The 19,766-nt window shown below is 43.3% G+C and overlaps 1 protein-coding gene across 8 annotated transcripts in view; it reads right to left on the bottom strand.

The window, feature by feature from the left end:
* Positions 1 to 19,766, bottom strand: part of WBP1L (WW domain binding protein 1 like) — a 57,788-nt gene that overhangs the window by 4,538 nt on the left and 33,484 nt on the right. For 6 of the 8 annotated variants that reach the window (XM_064663187.1, XM_064663191.1, XM_064663190.1 and 3 more), the window contains one exon: positions 10,095 to 10,197. In XM_064663187.1, the coding sequence (XP_064519257.1) occupies positions 10,095 to 10,197 (103 nt within the window). Of the gene's footprint in view, positions 1 to 10,094; positions 10,198 to 12,306; positions 12,685 to 19,353; positions 19,574 to 19,766 lie in introns of those variants that run through there. The other 2 variants (XM_064663189.1, XM_064663194.1) reach the window with 2 other exon arrangements.

Genomic DNA, 19,766 nt, shown 5'->3' with positions numbered 1-19,766 from the left:
AATTAAATTAAACTAGCCCCCCACCCTGAATCCTCAAGAAACCTAACTCATGCTCCTTTTGTGGTCACGGCTGATTTCTGTGCACTGTTGTACCATACGTACACTGCTCCTTAAAAGGGCACTCCCTGAATTTTCCCCACTCTCTCCAACACGTGGAATAACACCCCCTTTTCATACATCCTCCTTCACTCTTATATGCACTAGAAAAACATTTCCAAGACACACTTCAAGGAGCTACAACATTCACTCCAGATTAGGCTTTTGTCTCCTGCAACTGCAGCCTACAGCTCTACCTGCCTGCAGAGGTTCTGTAATCTTCATCTTTTCTAAACTCAGTTTCTGTGGCTAAGGATACCGAGAGAGATCCCGGTAGAAACATACAGGCTTGGCAGCCACTGCTCAGTGGAGATCACAACACTGTTTTTCTTTCTCTAAGACCTCTGCCACTCTTCGCTACCCAAACTGTCAAAATGAAGATTCCTAGTGCTACAGGCTGTTTTCATGATGGCCAGTCTGTCCTATGAGATCAAACTGCTTTTCTCTCACCACTAAAAACCTCTAGTCCTGCCTTTACAATACCTGCATGTTTTCAGCATCCCCTGCTGAGTTCCCAATGTTTTCTCCGCTAAGAGCTGGGTGGGGAAAGGTGAACAGTTTAGGAATTTGAAGAATGAGTGGAGTATTGCTCTGGCTCAGGACAAAGTGCATTCGATCCCTATCACCCATCTCAGAGACCCGCTGGGCTGTTTGTAAGTGAACTGGATATGCCTCTGAGCATTTTGAGCAGGGACTTTCACCTCTCTCTGTCGTAATCCAAATTCCTCATGTATTTTGGCACTGTAAACTGATATCTTTCTCTTGCCTTGCACAATCTATTTCCCTAATCAACTGGAACCTGCCTCAATCACAAACTTATCAAAAACTGCTATCAAATGAAGGTGTTACATGCTCCATTTTTTTTTTTTTTTGCTTGGCTGGAAATGAAGGTTCCTGAGTAGTTTCTCTAGCCAGCCTGCTCAGCTGTACCACGAAGGGCAGAGAGAACTGTGATCTTCACTGCAGAGAAGTAAAGGACAAAGAATTCATGATGCTCTCTGCACTTCCCAAACTGAGCTGAGGAAGTGTCCACTGCCCTCCAAATACTCTCCTGCTTCTGTAAAAAAAAGCATTTTTATATAAACTAAAAGGATTGGTCTAATCCATCCTTCCCTCCAGAGCCAGGCATTTGCAATTGCCCCCACAGCCCCTACCACTACCCAAACCTTGCTACACAAACCCAGTACTTCAACTGTTTCACAGTTTGAAGACTCTCACCAATACACTTTACTTCTTGCTAAGAGAAGGTCCCTTGGCTCTTGTTTGCTGAGGAAGCAAGAATACACTCATCAAAATCAGGTCACAGCATGCCACCGTGCACTGAGGCAGGCCTGCAGTTCATCTTCTAAGTACTCCTTATTTTTGAAGAGCAATCCGTGATCATGAGTTCAAAAACAATGGAAAATTACACCAAACTATCCAGGGATTTTCGCTACAGTTATGAAAACAGATGCTTTTTAACACATTTGATCACGTTCTTTCCCAAGATTCTCTAGATCCAATGGTAGCAAGCAGCACTTAGTTAGTTAAGATGTCCTGGAGAACTGCCACTGTTAAGCAATCTCAGCTGTAGCAGCCAAATATTTCTGCAGGGAATGGGAATAACTGCTCCCACCCAAGCCTGCATCCAGAAGATTAAAAAAGTACTTCTTTAGAAAACTTCTCTATCCATTCCAAAAAAAATCCCAAAGTGCTTTGCAGACAAACCAATGCACAAGCTCAGAGTAGGGGTCAAAGTAAGCTCAGCCATTCCTGGGAAGAGGTGCGGCAACTCTGTTAACAACAGGCAGTAACAACATACAACAGCTTCGGATAATAAATTAATGTTGGATCCTACTGAAACCGCAGGTGGCATTTTAAGTAAACAGACCATAAATTAGTGGATTGCAATCTGGCCACAGTGCCAGGAACAACACCTCCATTCTCATGCAAAGGGTCTGTGCACACTCACAAACACCAGTGTATGAGATCTTTTGTTTTTCATGAGAACTTCCAGAAAAAGAACCCACTAATACCACATTATTGCCTGGTTTCCTTAACCACTGACACTTCCTAGAGCTTCTAGGAATTACTCAACGCCTGACTCAACATGAGCCCCAGGACTAGCCTGGATGATTGCAGAGGATCAGCAGCATGTGCCCACCACAGCCATTTGCTGGCCTGGCTTCTGGTGTCCCCTTTGATGGCTTTGTTCCCACCTTGTCACCCAACGCCGCATCTGCACTGCAGGCTGGAAGGCCCCCCAGTGCATCAGAAGCAAAAGGATGGGACACAATGGGTGCTGAGGCACAAGGGGCTTCTTGGTTGTCACTTGGGCAGGGGTCCCAGTGCTGAGAGGAGGACTGGGTGCAGCTCTGGTTTGCAAGCCCAGCACGGTGCTGGGAGTCCAGGGCCGCCATAAAAGGCTCTACAACACCCCCTTGCCACAAGTTTGGGCACAGCTGCAATTTTGGCTGCAGAACAGAAAAACTGTAAAAGCCTAGGAAATATATAGCATGGTCATTTATTTGGAATAAAGCTATGTGTACAAGGCCAAGTGCAATTGTAAATATTATGTCTAAAAGTATGGAGTGAACAGTGAGGACATGGATGGCTGAGCTATGCATTTGTACACCTGGTGAGGCTTGGCTTCAAACCAGCAGCAGGGAGGGGAGCCGAGCAGACCACTGGCCCGTGCAGGCAGCAGCTCACTTGGCAGGAGGGGAATTTCAAATTCACCCAAAGATAACACTATATGAGCAGGAAACACGGAGGCCGAGCGCAGCTGCAGTACACGCTGACACCTCCTTCCTTCATGGCAAGAGCAGGTACCAGCTCTGCCTTGTGCTGAAAATGGGTGAGATGTACAGAGGCAACTGAAGTTTGGCATTAAAAATCCTCTAAAAGCCAAGTAAAACTGAACTTCTAGTTGTCTTCACTATCTCCAAAACTATTCCCTGTTTCCAAAAGCCTTCCTGCTGCAGTTGCAGGAAAAACAGAAAAGAGTGGGAGACACTGGGCATCCTGAGCCAAGTCTGCCACTAAATGTCTGATTTGAGAGTATTTCCCACAGCCAATCTGGCAGTAACCACTGGGAACAAAAGCTCGTGGCAATCTGAGAACAACATGGCACATAAAGAGCAAACAGGGTCTTTGGATAAACAACTCCTGATGGACAGCCTAAGCAGAAGGAAGGTACCATTCCACAGTGAAACAGGCACCAGGGAACCATCCGACTTGAAGGCAATTTCAGGCTTGCTCTTGGTTCATGGAAGAGCCAGAAGCTGGAACACTCTCCAGGCCAAAAAAGGTTGAGTCCTGAGAAATGCTACTGTATTTTTTGTCAAATTCACTGGTGATGCCAATGGATGGATAATGATGCAACCAAAGGTGAAACAGAGCCAAGAAGCTGATTTTCGCCAAGAGATTTCCCTGCTAGAGCACCAAAACCTTCCATAAAAATAAAAAAAAAGAAGTATCAATTGCTTACTAAGCATCACACAGGCTCAGAGCTGTAAGCCTGACACAAGTGGCCAAGCTCAGGGAGTCAGAATGGGAGCTGGAGAAACACCTGGGAACAGAATCAGCTCCCACAAAAGCCATCTCTTGCAAACTGAGGCAACACTGAAGAAAGACAAGGATTCTACATTTACAGCATCCTTGGGAAAGGAAGCCCCATCACATGGTAATGAACCAGAGATGTTTTCTACCAGCTGTGAAAGAACATGGTAGGCCTAAGGCTTCAAGAAAAACCTTTCCAGGACACAAACCACACTTTTGCTCAAAAGTAATTAAGAATAAAACAATTTAAGAATTAAAAAAATCAGAGCATTCGTTCCTTGTGAAGAGGGAGGGAGCAATGTTTGGTCTGATGCTGTACTGTATTTGATGCCTGGGATGTTGCCATCAGCACTGCCATTGAGGGAAGCTCCTTTTGTCCTGCGCAAAATGGAAAATGTTTTCTGGAGCATTCCAAGGGTAGGAACAGAGAAATCTGCCCTCAAGTTCATGGTAAACTTGGGCAAATGCCATGGCTCTGTTGGCAGGAAGTCCCCTAAAAGCAAGCCAAAACATACTGTAAAGTGCCTTTGTGTCTGCCCGACAAGCATCTGGGTAATAGCTTTGGCTCCATGAGAGCTGGTTCTCAACAGACGGAGAAGGGGGACAATTTCATTGACTAAGAAGTTCCAAATGGTGGCCTCACAGTCAGCCGTGGCTGGAAAAAATTATCTTTCTCAGGGCCAACACTGTCATCAAAAGTAGAAGAGAGATTTACTTGGTACTACAACCTGGATGTAGTGGGGTTTAATTGTGTCCTTTGGCACAGAGACCCCATTGTCTCCTGCCACTGCAGACACGAGCGTGTACGAGTAAATGCTGCTGCTCAGGAAATCCAGATGAAGGATCTAGGCCATAGGCCTATGAACATTTTAAGAAGAAAAAAAGAAGCTGCTGAATGATGTGGTCCTCTCCTGCCTGTCTCATCCATACCTCCTGCTGCTTCCTCCACTTCTTCCTGTGCTGGCACAAAGTTGTGAGCAACTGTGGTTTGAACAGTTTTGAGGGAAGCAGAGCAGGTTGAACCTCATTTGCCAAACACAACAGCAGCAAGAAGAAAGACTGACTTTCAGCGACAGCTTTATCTCAGTTTAAGTCATTGGAACTGCAGTCCCAGCTTGACCACACTGCAGGAAAAAGTTACTTAATATTTTCAGAGAACAATGGGAAAAGAAAAAAGCTGAAGACATCTCTAACTCCTGTTTGACTGGTAACACAGACAAAAGGAAATGGATGTTCACTGCAGTTGGTTTCTAGTTTTCAGAATAGTGTCCACTATACCTTGGCACACCCACTGTCATGAGAAAATGTGGAAAAAGACAGATTTCAGAAAAGTCCTTTGCTTATCTTGTAATGAGAGTGAACTTGAGGCAGTAAATTTGCAGACACTGTTTTTATGCCTCTCTCCTAGGGATGGAGCCTTTGAAGAACAATTGCTCCTGTGCTCCAGAGGACACATTCATAAGTCCAGTTTCTCTGGACCAGAGATCTACACTGGTAAAATGCATATTGAACAGTAGTCCAACAGAGATCAGAGGGGAGCAGCCAAGACCATGTCCTGAACATTTGGGAACAAGATCTGGAGAACGGTCTGCACTAACAGATCTGGATATCTGGTGAGGAGCTGGGTTGGAGGTATGTAGGGCTGGGGGTGAAAGAGCACCAGCCTTTCCATGCTGTTTAATACAGCCCAGGCAGAAGGGGCCACACAGGGCAAAAGTCAGCATCTGCACAGACAGGCTATGCCAGACAGTTTGCCTTCTGCTTTGGATCTGGGAATTTTAATGAGCCAGACCAAAACACACTTAAGGTGATTTAACTGTCCGGATTAGGCTACAAGAAGTCCCAGGAAATTAGGAAATAACTCCCTCAGTGACCCTATTTATCATCAGTTTCTGTACAGTTGAGACATCTGTTGTTTGCCCTGTACTGTCAGTGAGGCTTTGTCCTGGGGGGGTTATCACTGAAGCACAGCTGAAGAGTAACAATGGCCAAAGCGAAGTTTGATACACCTAGAAAAGAGAAAGCAAGTACAACCACATAGGAGGCTGGGTCAAAGGCAAGGAACAGCACAAATCCCTCTCTGAAAAAGGATGCAGTTATAGTGAGGGATAAAACAACATGGAGTAAGGAAGAAAACGTGGGACTGATGATTGTTTGACTGAGGGTTTTGGAGACCGCAGCAAAGTCTTGGAAGTAAATTCTTATTATAAAGCCGACCTGGAATATGTATGTGGTACAGCAGTTGCTTTAGTTTTAGCAACTAACCAGATCCTTGCCAAAATTTTCTGGCAGCATGCTTTTTGGGGAAAAGAGCTGTCTAGCGATTCCAAGGGGAAACGTGCAGAGATGAGCAAAATGTTCAAAATCAGCAAAAACATTGACTGTGCTGCTTGCAAACCGAACATTTTTTTCCTGTACAACTCTTCCACTAGGATCTAAACAGTCAGGATCTTTTTTCTTTTCTTTCAGAAACAGAGGGGTTCAGAATCAACGCTCAAACAGATGAAATGAAGCAAAGTAGGCACATGCAACATTGAATACTCACTCATCACCAGTGCTGGTTTGTTGTGCAGCACCTGAATGACTCAAGAACAGCTAAGCCCTCTAACTCTGAAATCCTACAACTTTTTGCATCCAGTGACCGGCTGCCTGTTTCCATGCTCCACAATTCCTGAAGCACAGTGTACTATTTTTCCAACCGCACCATGACAAATACTTTTTACAGCTTTGCTTGATGTGTTCAGAGACTCTGGAATCATTTAATTTCAAGCTGGTCCTCAAATTAGGCAAGGAGAGAGACAAGGATGGACATCAGGAGATCTGGATTTGGTTTTAAGTCCACATTATACACTTAAACTTTGGAAAATCCAGAACATCTGAGCCTTGCTTCTTAACTTGCAAAATGCAGGAACGGCATTCCTCGACGACCTTCTCTCCTGTATTTTGAAAAGTGGTATTTTGGAATGTTTAAGCAATAAGACACCTGTCAGGCTTGAACAAAGGCCAACACTGGAAAACTCCAGCAAATCACAATCACATCACACAAACCTGAATAAAAACTGCTAGTAAAGAAAATCCGTTGGGCTGCTGCCATTCTCCCAAGACCACAATCTCACCCGTGGGGACCGTGAGCTCTCTGGGGAGCCCAAAGAAATTATTAGACTAAAATGTTAACCCAGCTCATCCACCACCCAAACACCATTCCCTGTGTGAGGAAATGCAACAGTAAAGCCACTTCTTCCATTTTACTTTTTATGATTATGTACCAAAAAAATTAAAAGATATAATGCACCTTTTCCCCCCATGTTAACAGCTACCAAGCTTAAGCTAAGAATTAATAAGACCTTTACACAGCTATTAGACCTACATATAAATCTGAATATAGGTTTATTATTTGGCAACATGGGACTATTTTTTTTTTTTTTAATAAGAGATGGGTGGGGAATCTGAACCGGGCTGTTATCTAATTTTAAACACAGGCTGTCCACCTGCTTGGCATATCATATTCTCCATTCCTCCACTCCACCCCTTAACAAAATAATACTTTCATTTTACATCCTATTCCACTACCCTCAACGACTGGTTTATAATTACTGCAATCTTACTTGCTGCCTAGAAATGTTGAGATCAGCCATTTTCAAAGACAAACTTCCCTCAAATTCCTAAACAGGGAAAAGATCCTTTTTACAGGAAACATTTCAAGTGGCCACAAAACAGGATCATGTTTCATAAGTCATGTCCAGCAAAGACAGACTACTTTTCTTTTCCATTTCAAATGCCACCTTTCTCTGCTTCTTCTTCCCACAAAGCTGTGGTGGTAAATAAATCCAGGATTTAATTCAGCAGGACTAGCAGGAAGGTCTGTTTTTAGGCACACAAAAGCACTGGTGGTCTGAGAAGGTCAAGAGAAGCAAAAACTTCTCAAAAGCTACCTCAGCACACACATGCACTGGTTAAAATCAAAACGCAGAACAACCACAAAGCCATACTTAAATGGTGCTGCTAAGTTAACTGTTCATTAACCAGAAGTTATTATTAACTTTTAAAAAGCTAATCTCTTCCCAAGCATGTAAAGCTGTTGTTCTCCACTCCACCAATTCACTGCTCATATTAAGGCTATTTACATACACTATCACTGCTATTCACCCTGAAGGTCTTGAGTGCCTCACATCATGTACCTATCAAAGATACTCAACAAGTGGAGCAGCAGCTAAGTTCACAAGCTTTAAAATATGAGTTTTCATTTAAAGGACATGCTCCCTCTTCGACTCCTCCCCCCCCATCCCAGACACTTTTTTTTCTAACACTCATAATGGCAAAGCAAGCTTTGAACACATTAACATAACCTGACATCAATGTCAGATGTTTGCCTGAATTTGCAGAAAGCCTAGAAAACAGGTGTCATGTTTGCATTATTCCCCTCCTCTCGGTGTGCTGCACGATGCTCTTTGCAACGCAGAAGGAATGTGAATCTCCACAGAGAAACCTATTCCTCCCGAGGAACCATCCAGCAGTGTGTGCCACCAACGTGTTTATTCCATGATCTCAGCATGACCTGTGTGCTTCCTCTAGAAAGAAGCCTGGAATATTCTGCCTCCTTCTAACAAAATCTGGTTTTATCTTCCAATAACTTTTATGACACAGCCAGGCACTGCCAAGTATAAAACTCTGTGCCATACTGAGAGCACAAAGACAGCTAAACCATCCCATTAAAATGGCAGGGGGCTATTGTTCACACTGTACTGTTTGTATGCAACACAATTAAGCCTGTCTTTCAAGATGTCCTTGGGAGAAACATGGTGACCGTGTAACAAGCTCCAGTGTGCAGCTGTATTCCACGCCGTTGCTCGATTTAGATCCTGCTCGCCACGGAGTCTGTAAGCCCTTGCACACAAGCATCTTCCTCTGTATTCCCACCCACACAAATCCAAAACCGGGTTTGACCTTCCCCACTCTGCTTTGTCCATGCATCCCCATCTAGTCCAAACAAATTCCTGCCATCTGTCCTGACTGTGCTGCCGACTGCTACGATCTTATCCAGGCAGTTCAAGGTAGCCATGTATTTATGCCTGTTTCTTAGCCTGCTAGAGTCCCTGGAGTCAACCCCCTCCCCCCATCCAGAATTGTTTCTTGAGCTGTTTGGACACTGTGGAAAATAATGCTGCTGTACAAGGTCTGCAGTACGTTAAAAGCCTGCCATTAGTATGGACACAGCCAGCCACTAGTCTGATGCGCAGTGTGTCTTGAAGATATCTATTAGAGTCCTGTTTAGTTTACAACCACATCCTCCATGCTTCACTAGCTAATTTGAAAAGTAAAAGCATGTTTCTAGGTTAAAAGTTGAAGTGTCAGCTATTCCTGTCCTTGGGTCCAGCTTAAGTGACAGTATTTGTATATATAATATGTTTCCACACGCATGCTACTTTGGCAGAGTCAAACTATGGGCACAACGGAGGGATTAAGTAGAAAGCGCAGTTGCATAAAAGCTAGAAGATACCACTAGGCGTGGTAAGAAAGTATCTCCAGTCTCCAGTGTACATGTACAATGTCCAGAGTTCCACATTTCCTAATTTCAGGAGCACAGATGCCCTACCAGCCTGGGCTCCTGGCAGTACAACAGCATGTCAACATCAATGTTCAATCCTTTGTGCTCCTCCTCGAGAAACGAAGACACCATCAGACTGGAACAACTGGCAGTTTTCCTTTAAAATTCAGCATACTTTCCTTTCCTTTCAACTTCCCATTTTTCCATATATCTTCATCAGTTTTGCTGACCTGCTTTGATCTACCTGCTGCCATCTAAAGGGACTTAGCAGGTATGGTCACTCAACCACTCACTGGAAACTGTGGTACTTTTAAATACCACATCTTGGGAAAGAGGAGATAAGAGGGGTTGTAACGGGCAATGTGTGTTGCATTCAGCATTCAACCACTGTAAGCCCACAGGATTCACCCAAGACTCTCTCCCACCCAAAAACTCCAAACACAAAGAGTCCTGAAGAGAATAAGCACCCTGGCCCTCCTCCTTGACAAAACAGCTTTAAAAAGATAAATCAGATTTCAACTGTTGTGCTTGGAAAGAACTAAAACAATAAGATGAAAGATATTGAATTAATTCCCTGTTTGAGTGTGTCAAACTCCAGTGTTGTATCTGCATTTCTCCCTCAAGCCGGTTTCCTCATACAATGTTATCTTGAGTACCCTCAGTATTGCCCACATCAGTGAGAAAACCAAACAGCAGTGGCAAGACGACCCATTAGTCCTCATAAAGCACCCATTGTAACAACCCTACATCCTTGTCATATCAGGTCAGCTCCGGATTGTGTTGCAGTGAAATGCAATGGCAACGCATAACAATGCCTGAAAACAAACCCGCACAGGACACAAGCCAGACCTGTGGTATGGTATGAGAGCCATGCAGATTAGGAAGGGAAGCCATACAAAACGGAAGGACTTACACCAGAGTTCATAGTAGTAGTTGCAACACTGGGATTGTCCACAACAGTGGCCCGTTTCACATATGTAACTTTGATTGTTGACACCCATGCAGGTTTCCTTGTCCTAAAATTAAACAGACACACTTTTAAGATGCTTTGTCAGTATGTTCCGTAAATGTTTTACGCAATGATCTGCAAGCATTTTAAAAGTACAGGTTATGGTCTTGGGAAACTCTTAAAATACATAAAGAGGTTAAAAAACATCTAAGGGTCACAAAAAACCATACAGGACTGTTCAGAAGAAAACCCCATACCTCCAAACCCACAAGTTACATTGCTTAGCACCTAGTCAGCGTTGCTTTCTCATTATCCCTTTTCCATTAAAGGTTACCGTATTTTGGGAGCCAGGCATTATCTTAAAGAAGACATGGCATTAGTTCCACATTGTACACAATACGGATGCATTAATGGGGCTGAATGCCAAGCAGAAAAAATAAAGGGAACATTATAATTTGAGAAAAGACTGCTTCAATTCATTTAGATCTAAACGGTAATTACAATATGCTCCTGCAAGATTCCAATCTAAGATGATTCCTTCATAATTAGCCATGTGCTTTGTGTAAGATCAGCATTCCTGTAAAACTTCTTCCTGGAATAGCAAAGTAGCCCAAGAGCAGACCCAAATCAGCTGTAATGTATCACCCAGCAGGTCCTCAAGACACCTAAGATGGAAAAGGACTATGGTGAGAAGTCTCAGTTCCCCACACGGTGCACCACTTCACAGAAGTCTGTGTTTTCCTGCTAGTCTGAAAACACAGGTGCAAAAAAGTACAAAACACAAGAAAACAGAAGCATTTTACAGGTTGTGGTTCGTACGTCCTCTAAGAGGTTTTGGGGCAACCTGGATGTTAGAAGAACACTACACAGTTTAAGAAACAAACAAATTTTAATAAAAAACATTGATGTTGCAAACAAACCTGTAACAAAATTTTAAATTTTCACTTTCTTTCACTTAAAATTTATTATATGGAAAAGAAAATGTGCTGATGTTTATACAGAAAGACATGTTGAAATAATTAAGTACTGCCTTTCAAATAAAAAAAAAAAAACCAAAATACACCAACCTGCAAGAGCCCAACAAAACCCAACAAGCTAATAAGAGCAGCAAGCCCAACCAGCAGGACACAGGGATGCACATCCATAGATCCCAACACTTGCTGAGCTGCACTGTTCCTCTCTTTAATGGGAGTGCACCATGGCCACACTTCTCACAGGCCTCTCACAAGCCACCAGACATGCAAGGGGATGTTTCCACCTCTAATTGCAGAGGCTGGTAGCCTCTTTCAGGAGACACTGCTGAGCTGGCACAGCATGCTATTCATTCCAAAAACTGTCATTTTAGTCAGCAAAAGAACTAGAAATAGGACACATCTATTCTCTTATCTTTTCTTACTAGTTTATTTACACTTTTCCTCATTTTTGTTGGTATTGCAGAGTTAATGTAACTGATAACCAGCATAGATTTTGGCTCTCATATCGACAGAATTGAGAAATTAAGAAGCCATTGCAAAATTGCAATCCTGTTGATAACGCACAAGCCAGAAAGCAACTGAGGTCTGTGGTTGTGACACACGAAGATCAGTGTGACCTGTTGAACCAGCCACTGAATCACACAGAGCTGGTGAAAGAAAAGAGTACCACAGTGCCATTTCAGAATCTCTGCATCACTCCACTGAACCATCCCTGACCACCTCTGGTTTACTCCCCAAAAATTTGATCCATTCAGTGTTGTCTGCTTCAAAGAGCAGCAATAAGGAACACATCAGTGTCTTTTGGCAGCAGCAACTTATAACAGCTTCAGCATCACTGTATTTTTCCCCACTTAAGAACTTGCAGCAGTCCTGATTTCAGAGACTTTCATCACACTGTCCTTTCATTTGAACTCCCCAGCACCCTCTTACCAACGTTATTATATGTGAAAAGACCTTTCCATACTGCCACATGCTGATGTGCAGGGTTGCTTCTTGTTAGTCCAGCTGGCTAACAGGTGTGTCAGTGTACAGGCTGAACAGAAGATCCTCAGCAGCTAGGTTAGTATCCTGCAGGTTGCTCCTGGAGATCAAGTCTCAAGCAACATCCTGCTTCCCATCTAGTTGAAATCTTGCTGTCCAGAGCTTCTTTACACACTGACCAAGACAAATCATCTTCCTTCCTAATGCATAAGAACTTGTACCTTCAAATAGTCTCATGGTTCTCTTTCAGCTCCCACAGTTCAGAAGAGTCAGGGTTTTAAAGTTCTTGCAGTGCCAACCGCCAGCTATGCTCCTCAAAGTTCAAGTAGCTCCTTTTGGAGGCCTTCTGCAGCCCCCTGCCAGCCCAGCCACCAATGGGTTTTTGGGAACTATCAGACTGGGTGCCATGTGTCAGACCCAGAACTGTTACTCATCTTTTAAACAGTTTCACAGAATCAAGGAATAATTTAGTTTGGAAACGATCCCAGCAGGTCACATGGTCTGACTACTGCTCAGAGCCTGGCTACCTCCGACACTAGGTTACCTTGCCTGGCACAGGGAAAGAGATAAAATGTAAAGGCAACAGATCTTCAGAAATAAAAGTCTACTAAGGACAGATTCCAGCACAAGGAGAGCATTGCTTGGGATATGTTACAGGTGTCTTCTTTCCTCTCCTCACTTATGTCAAGTCTCATTTCTCTGAAAAGTTGAGCCACTGTACAGTTCCCTGCACATTTTCTGCATGTCGCGGAAGACGTTATGCGTGGCCACCATGGCCATGACAGAGACCATGACATTTTTTGTTAGGAAACTTCTACCTATCGCCAAGCTCTTTAATCTGGCTTCAATTTCTGTTTAAATCCCAGGTTGCATTTTTCATACCAGCAGTGTTATATTATTTCTACTTCCTTCTAGTGTGCATTCTTTGTGCATGCTGCCAAATTGCAACTACTTAAGACATATCAGCAAAATAGTTATCTGTAGTCTAAATGTCTCCTGGAAACAATATCCCAAGTGCTTGTGCTATGAAAGCACATTGTTTCCTCTTTCACACTAAGAGGCATAGACAAGGCACAGGGCTGAAAGAGTAGTTTTATAGAGAAGAAAAACATATATGGAGGAAAAAAAAATCTCATAGAAGCAAAGTTGGGGTACTCACATTTTACTGACCTGCCTTTGTTTTTAATCTCCATTGCAAGCAGCACTTGTAATGATAATTTTTAATCATTCTTAGCAACACTGAGTTTTATTGAACTATCACAGAGATTTTGTTGGGTTTTTTTAGGCAGTCTTATGAAAACAAGGAAGGGGGAGGGTTTCTTTCCAAAAGCACTTTCTTCCCCAATAGCCAGTGGCTATCACATTCCAGAGCAGACTTCCCTACTGAAGGACAGTCTTGTTTTCTTGTTGTCCAGGCAAGCACATCCCTCCCCACCATCCTTTGTTCAGCTAACTGCAGATGCCTCCAGGCAGGATTACTAAGCAGGATCTACGTGGGTCTGCTCTCAAAGAGCATTCACCTCCATTAGTGCAGAATATTCTTGTTTCCTGACTAAGAAGCCAGAAGATGCCATCCTTTATCTCCCACCTGCAAAGCCTAAGAGATTCCCAGCTAATTTCAAGGGAATTACTTACTGGACTTACTTTGTCCAGTAAGTCAGCATGTACTCTAGGCTGCATGGATATCACTGCCTCCCTGGCATCATCTTAAGAGCTGGTCTGAGAACTTGGAATCACTGGATCCCTGACACACATTCCAAGGGTGGGAGCTTTCAGGAGAAGGTTCTGCAGTCCTGGAGCCTGTGTGTCCCTTCCCAGTCCAGTCCAACAGAAACTATTTGTGAAATATGGTGCAGGCTCTTTCTCATGAAACTAGTTGAGTTGGGAAGACCTCATCTTGGTGCGTTTTGAGAAAATATAGTTCTTTGTATTCTAGATGTGGTGTCTTGGATTAGTTTTCACAAGTCAAACTTTATAAAGCAACTCTGAATACAAATAAGATTTTAACTTATTTTCTTGTTAATATTTGGCATTTGTGGTAAACCCACAATCACACTGGCAACTCTGCCAGTTAAAGCACGCTTTTGCTGTCAAGTGCTTTTACAAATAATCCTTAAAATATCCAGCAATGGTAGGTATAAGAGAATTCAAGGCAGTGCTGTATGTTGTCACATCTGAAGCGACAGCAAACAGCAATGTCAGTGCCAGGGAAAAAAGCCAATTATTTTCTTTACCTTCCAGTTTAGTATAAGACCTGTGCTGGAGGTCTACATCACAAATTAAAGGTCAAAATCTGGGGCATGATCAAGACAAGAGGCATTCACAGAGGTCTGCAGGTTGACTAACTGCTCCTCTCTGCAAGGAGGGATGGAAGAGACCTCTTTATCCTACTTTTGTAAAGGTTTTCAGTACTAAATGGTTGGGTTTCATACCCATAAATCTGATAGGATTTACTGCGTCTGAAGCCAATGCAGGAAATGAAGGGAAATGAAAACTTGATTGACAGTGAAGTATCATCAAAATAAAAGGATCAAGGCACTTCACACTCTTGTACTCTCCAAAGTCAGCAGTTAACCCAGGAACACTGTTGCTATGTCAGAAGGGAGAAAGGTGAAGATGAGCAAATTCCAGACTAGTGTGGCTATTTTCCAAGATGAAAATTAATATGTGCAACTGCAGCAACAAACACTACAGCCCACGCTCAGAAGTGCATAGTTGGCAGTGAACCACCTACAAAAGATGACTCCTCAGTTGGCATTAACCAGGTAACCAAAACCAGCAGTGGCCGGTATCATGAAATCTAATAACCACTTTAGGTTTTTGCTCTGTCTCCTCTTTCCACAGAAATCCGGCCTCCTTTACCCTCGATATGAGCACTTTGCATTTATTTGTCCTCCATGTGTCATTCAACCTGCCAGAATATCTATTCATCCTAACCTTGGTAATACCCTGACACCCTGGGAAACACTTGGAAATGTGACTCGCATTTACTAGCAGCAGTTTATAGGCCCTTCCTGTCTAGTAGGACAGAAAGTTTTTTAGACTTAATTTCCTATTCTTTCCAAACTTGAGTACAGCATTTGTCAAGGTGCTACACAGCAAATTACTATTTGAACTGGAAGAGACAGAGAATAATAACAGAATGACAGGGGGAATAAGTACGCCTGAATAACAGGCGTACAAACAGTGGGACACAGAAAAAGCCCAGCAGCAGGCTGCAAGGAGACTGCCAAAATGGCATCTCCTGAAGGGCAAGATGCGACTGGTTTTAACAGGACTCAGGCTCAACCTGTGACCGCTCCAGACCTTCTGGTTTCATGGCTCTTACAGGGACTTTGGTAATAAGCATGCGTTTGATAATAAATAAAAATCCTGACCTACTTATTTCACTAATCTCATTACTCGCAGGCAGCAGTTCCTTGCTCTCAGTACCCAGACACACCCATAACAAGTAGGATGGATTCAAGCAAGTGACACTATATTCAGAAAAACGTATTAAAATTTTGAGTATTAATATTTTGAGTAACTCACAATCAGTATTTGAACCATATATATTTTTAAGTATCCTGAGAAACAGAATGGAAATGACTGTCAGTATATTAAATATGTCAGAAACAACTATTTGATATCCACTATTTATTAGTTCCCACTTGGCTGTTACTCAATCTCACATATCAGACTATCACTAGTGTTGGTGATCATTACCCAAGTGCACCAGCAACAGCTCATGAGAATGCAAACCCAAAGCTACCAAAGATGAGCATCTCTGTCAGATAAGAATTCAAGTGTTGACAGGTTAAAATTGCTATTGAAAATACTAGGCTGGAATGCCAAATCTTGCCACAGGGTTTACTACAGTTGCTGGTTTGCTAGTAGCCCCCCAGTTCCCATTCGAAGTAATCTTAAATAAAAACTCACTAGATCCTTTCAGAGAAGGACTCTAGGTGGGACCGAAGCAAGGACAGGCAGAACTGCTGGGGAACTCTGGATCAGGACTGACAGACAGCACAGGACCGACAGACACCTGGCTGAGCCTGCACCGAAGCCTCCAGACATTTCTGTGTCTTCACAAATACTACACTTGTTAGTCCTTTAGAACATGAAATCAGAAATCCACCATCTGAACAAGTGTCATGCCTTTGGTGGGTTCAATTTAACAAAAGCACATAAGATTGCCAAAGATGAAAGTGGCTTTGACTGCTGGGAGTTACTGGAACCTCGGGTGCCAGGCCCTGCCAGCACGACAGGGGATAGATTCCTGTAAGCCTGCCTTATGACAGACAGCTGAGGCCAGGAAATAAATCAAGTCTGGACATTTCTTCATAAGTCACCCACCACAAATTCTGTTTTGCTGAACATGGAAAAAAAATTGTAATAAGTGCAAATATCCAAATACTTAAAAGCATAATAAGTGGGGGAAGAAAGATGCCTCTGAGCTGTCTCAAGCACAATAAAGATCTCCAAACTGGGAATTCTAATCCACAACATTTATTGCTTCACTAATGCCAGCATCAGGAGAACTATATTTAGATCAGTGTGATTAATCAGCCACAGCAGACCCATCTTCACCCCCAGCAGATGCAGCACCTCCAAGGTTTTATTAACCTTTATCTGAGGAACAAATTGGTTTGTTGCATCCATTTATCCTGAAGAAATACTCCCAACAATCTTTAAAGGAACACTGTCCTTTCACAGATCATGGACACTTTAAATATATTTCAATAAAAGCTGTTTTCATTTTTGTTTATCACAAGTTTCACTTTCAGACTCCAAGGACTACACATTCGGGTTTTAAGCACTATTTGAGACCGTTTACTTCCTCACACCTTGCTAGAAGCTTCCCAGCTGCAGTCCCCAGCCCTCGCACGTTAAAAACGCTCACTTCTAGGAAATTACAGCTTTGAGAAGGCTGCCTTGTGTTGTTTTAAATTACCAAACAGCTGAAAATCTCGAGCAGTTAAAAGTAAAACTGAAAACGTTAAGGAATCCAACATCTTAACTTTTTTTCTTCCTTTTACATTTATGTAGTAAACTAGACAAATGTGTTCAAGCTTCCACCTGCGACGCTAAGAGGAAATGCTCACTCGAAACTGAAAGCTGAGATCCTATACAGTCAAGTTTCCTGGGATGGGAGCTTTAAACACCCACATTGCACTCATGTCAGATACTGCTAACCTCGCTTTTATGCATTTAAATACCAACCCCGCTGCAACAACAAAAACCCCTCAAAACCTGGCAAGCACCCTAATTTTACCATGTGTTCGGCAGTCCATGTGCTACAATGCTGTTGGGTCCCCAAGAAGAAGGAAAGGCAGATGAAGGGGAAGCAGTTCTTCAGTGGGGTGCAGAGAAGGGGTGCCGGTCCCGGAGAGCTGAAGGTCTCACTGTGACCCTTCCGTCCTCGTCACGCAGCTCCCGGGAGGGAACCCTACCCAGCATCTCTTCCCTGAGCTTTCGACCCAGGATCAGGACCCTTGTGTTGAGTGAGAACAACAAAGGACATCCCAGACAGCTAAGTGTTTACAGTCCAAGTGTAAACCAAGAGACAACAGAGGTGATGAGATGTTCCTGAATTTCTCCCACACTTTGAATTAAACAGCACTGTTCACTAACAACACTTATTTTCTGCTCTTTTAGAAGTGGAAAAAGAAATTTCTGAATAGTATCTGCATGCAGGAAACAATCACAAATACTTCAGATTTGATTTTTTGAAGACTAACTGAAGAATGATTAAAATTCAGTATGATTAAAACTAAGAAAAGTCCAAGCAGCTGTTTCCCACTATATCCTTCATCAGTGGATAAAAATAGTCAAGAGCTTTGCTCTGTTTTTGAGGCAACACCTTTTTTTCCTGCTTCCTGTAAATGCCTCTATCGATGCTGAAAAGTTACCAGCAGAGGAAAAACGTTCGAGTAGATGAAGCCAAATTACACCTACCTTCCACTTTTACACCTTATGCAGCACCTCAATTGCCTGAACACAACTCTAGAACAAAAAGATTAATTTAAAAATAGGAACTTGGAGCAAGTCACATCCGTGAGACTCAACATTTGAGGCAGTTATGTCTCACAGCTATTCGAAAGTTACCTAAAGCCATTCAGCCTTTGTGCCCGAATTTCCCTCTTTGGTTCAGCTCCGAGGTTTTTAGGGAAAGTCTCTTTGCCCTGAGAGCTAACAAGTGAACTATTATTATAGGTATTGCATCAATCACAGAAGGTCATTGTGCTAGAGGCAGTTTCTTATGTAAAACTGTTTTCGGTTCAGCAAAGTGGGAGGAGCTGCATTTCACCAAAACTGATCTGATAAGGAAAAAGAGGCAGCACTGTTTACTCAGCAGTGTGCTTAAGGCCTTTTGCCTTCGTTTCTAAACAACCGAAAGTAGGCAGTTTAAACCGTGCTATGGTCCGATCTTGACTTTTTAATTCTAAATTAGAAACTACAAGCAGGACTCTGATATAATGCAATATGTATTCATTGTGGATTACAGATCACAGCAGTGCTGGAAAGAGTTTACAGTTAAGATTCCCCTACAGACGTGCCTCCCAGACCAAAAAAAGAGTTTGCTCTCCCCGAGCCCAGGAACGCATAGTTGGCACCTCCTCCAGTAGGGAGCAGCTGGGCAGTTGCTACCGTTTCTCATTCCACTCGACACTACCAGCTATTACATTATCCCAAGTTTCTTGTTAAAGCGCAAACTCTCTCAGAACAATTAAAAAGTCACCAAGCTGGGGGTCGCAGCATGTTGCCATTTTCCATTTGTTGACCTTTGTCAAAGATGAGACACACACACACACATATATATACAAATGCCTCAAATGCCTCTTTCCCTATTTTTCTCCTTTTTTTTTTTTTCCGTTTTAAACCTGCCGTTTAACACTCAAAATACTGCTCGCACAAGAAAACGGTTCATTCGACCTGTTTTTAAGCAATGCAAACACAATTAAGGACTGGGGAAAGTACCCTAAAACGCAACCAAACAACAACTGCACAGGAGCACGACACAAAGAGCCGCCCTGCCGCAAAGCCCACAATAACAAGGGAGTTTCTAGCCTTGGCTCACAGTTTTGCTCCTTCCTTGCTAATAAAAAGCGTCTCTCACACAACTACGCTCCCCGATCACACGCCACGGGTGGGGAAGTGCTGTTTGTACAGTTCCGTTTCGGGGAAGTCAGAAATCATTTCCTTAGAGGTGAGGGGAATAAAAGTAAAAGCAATCAGTCACATCTTCCACTTGAGCGAGCAGCTCCCCCCGCACCGAAGCCGGTTACCTGTCTGAGACCCAGGAGGAAAGGCATTCTGCAGGCTCATCCTCCACACCAGCACATGGGAAGGCAGGAATTTAAAGCCCCACAGCGACCATTTCCTCATCTGCCGTGGGCAGCCCGCTCCTCCGATCCTATTTAAACCAGGGCTTCCTCGGCTGGGAATGCTAAGTAAACAGGGTCCTGGGACACTGCACGCACTCGCTGGCTCCCCCTCCTCCTCCTCCCACTCCCTGTGACATATCTCAGACGCAGCCCAGCCGGGGTGTTTGCAAGAGGGAAATGACATCAGGTCGGGCAGTTCTGAAAAAATAACCAAAAAAAAAAAAAAAGGGGGGGAGCCAAAGCAGCCCTGAACCTTAAGACAGCTGCTGGGTGACACCAGCCTGCGCTGCAAACGGGACCCTGGCAGGGAACCC

This window comes from Pseudopipra pipra, chromosome 8 (genome assembly GCF_036250125.1).
Source record: "Pseudopipra pipra isolate bDixPip1 chromosome 8, bDixPip1.hap1, whole genome shotgun sequence".
Taxonomy (NCBI): domain Eukaryota; kingdom Metazoa; phylum Chordata; class Aves; order Passeriformes; family Pipridae; genus Pseudopipra; species Pseudopipra pipra.
Note: the sequence above shows the minus strand (reverse complement) of the source record. Positions and strands in the feature narration are given on the sequence as shown.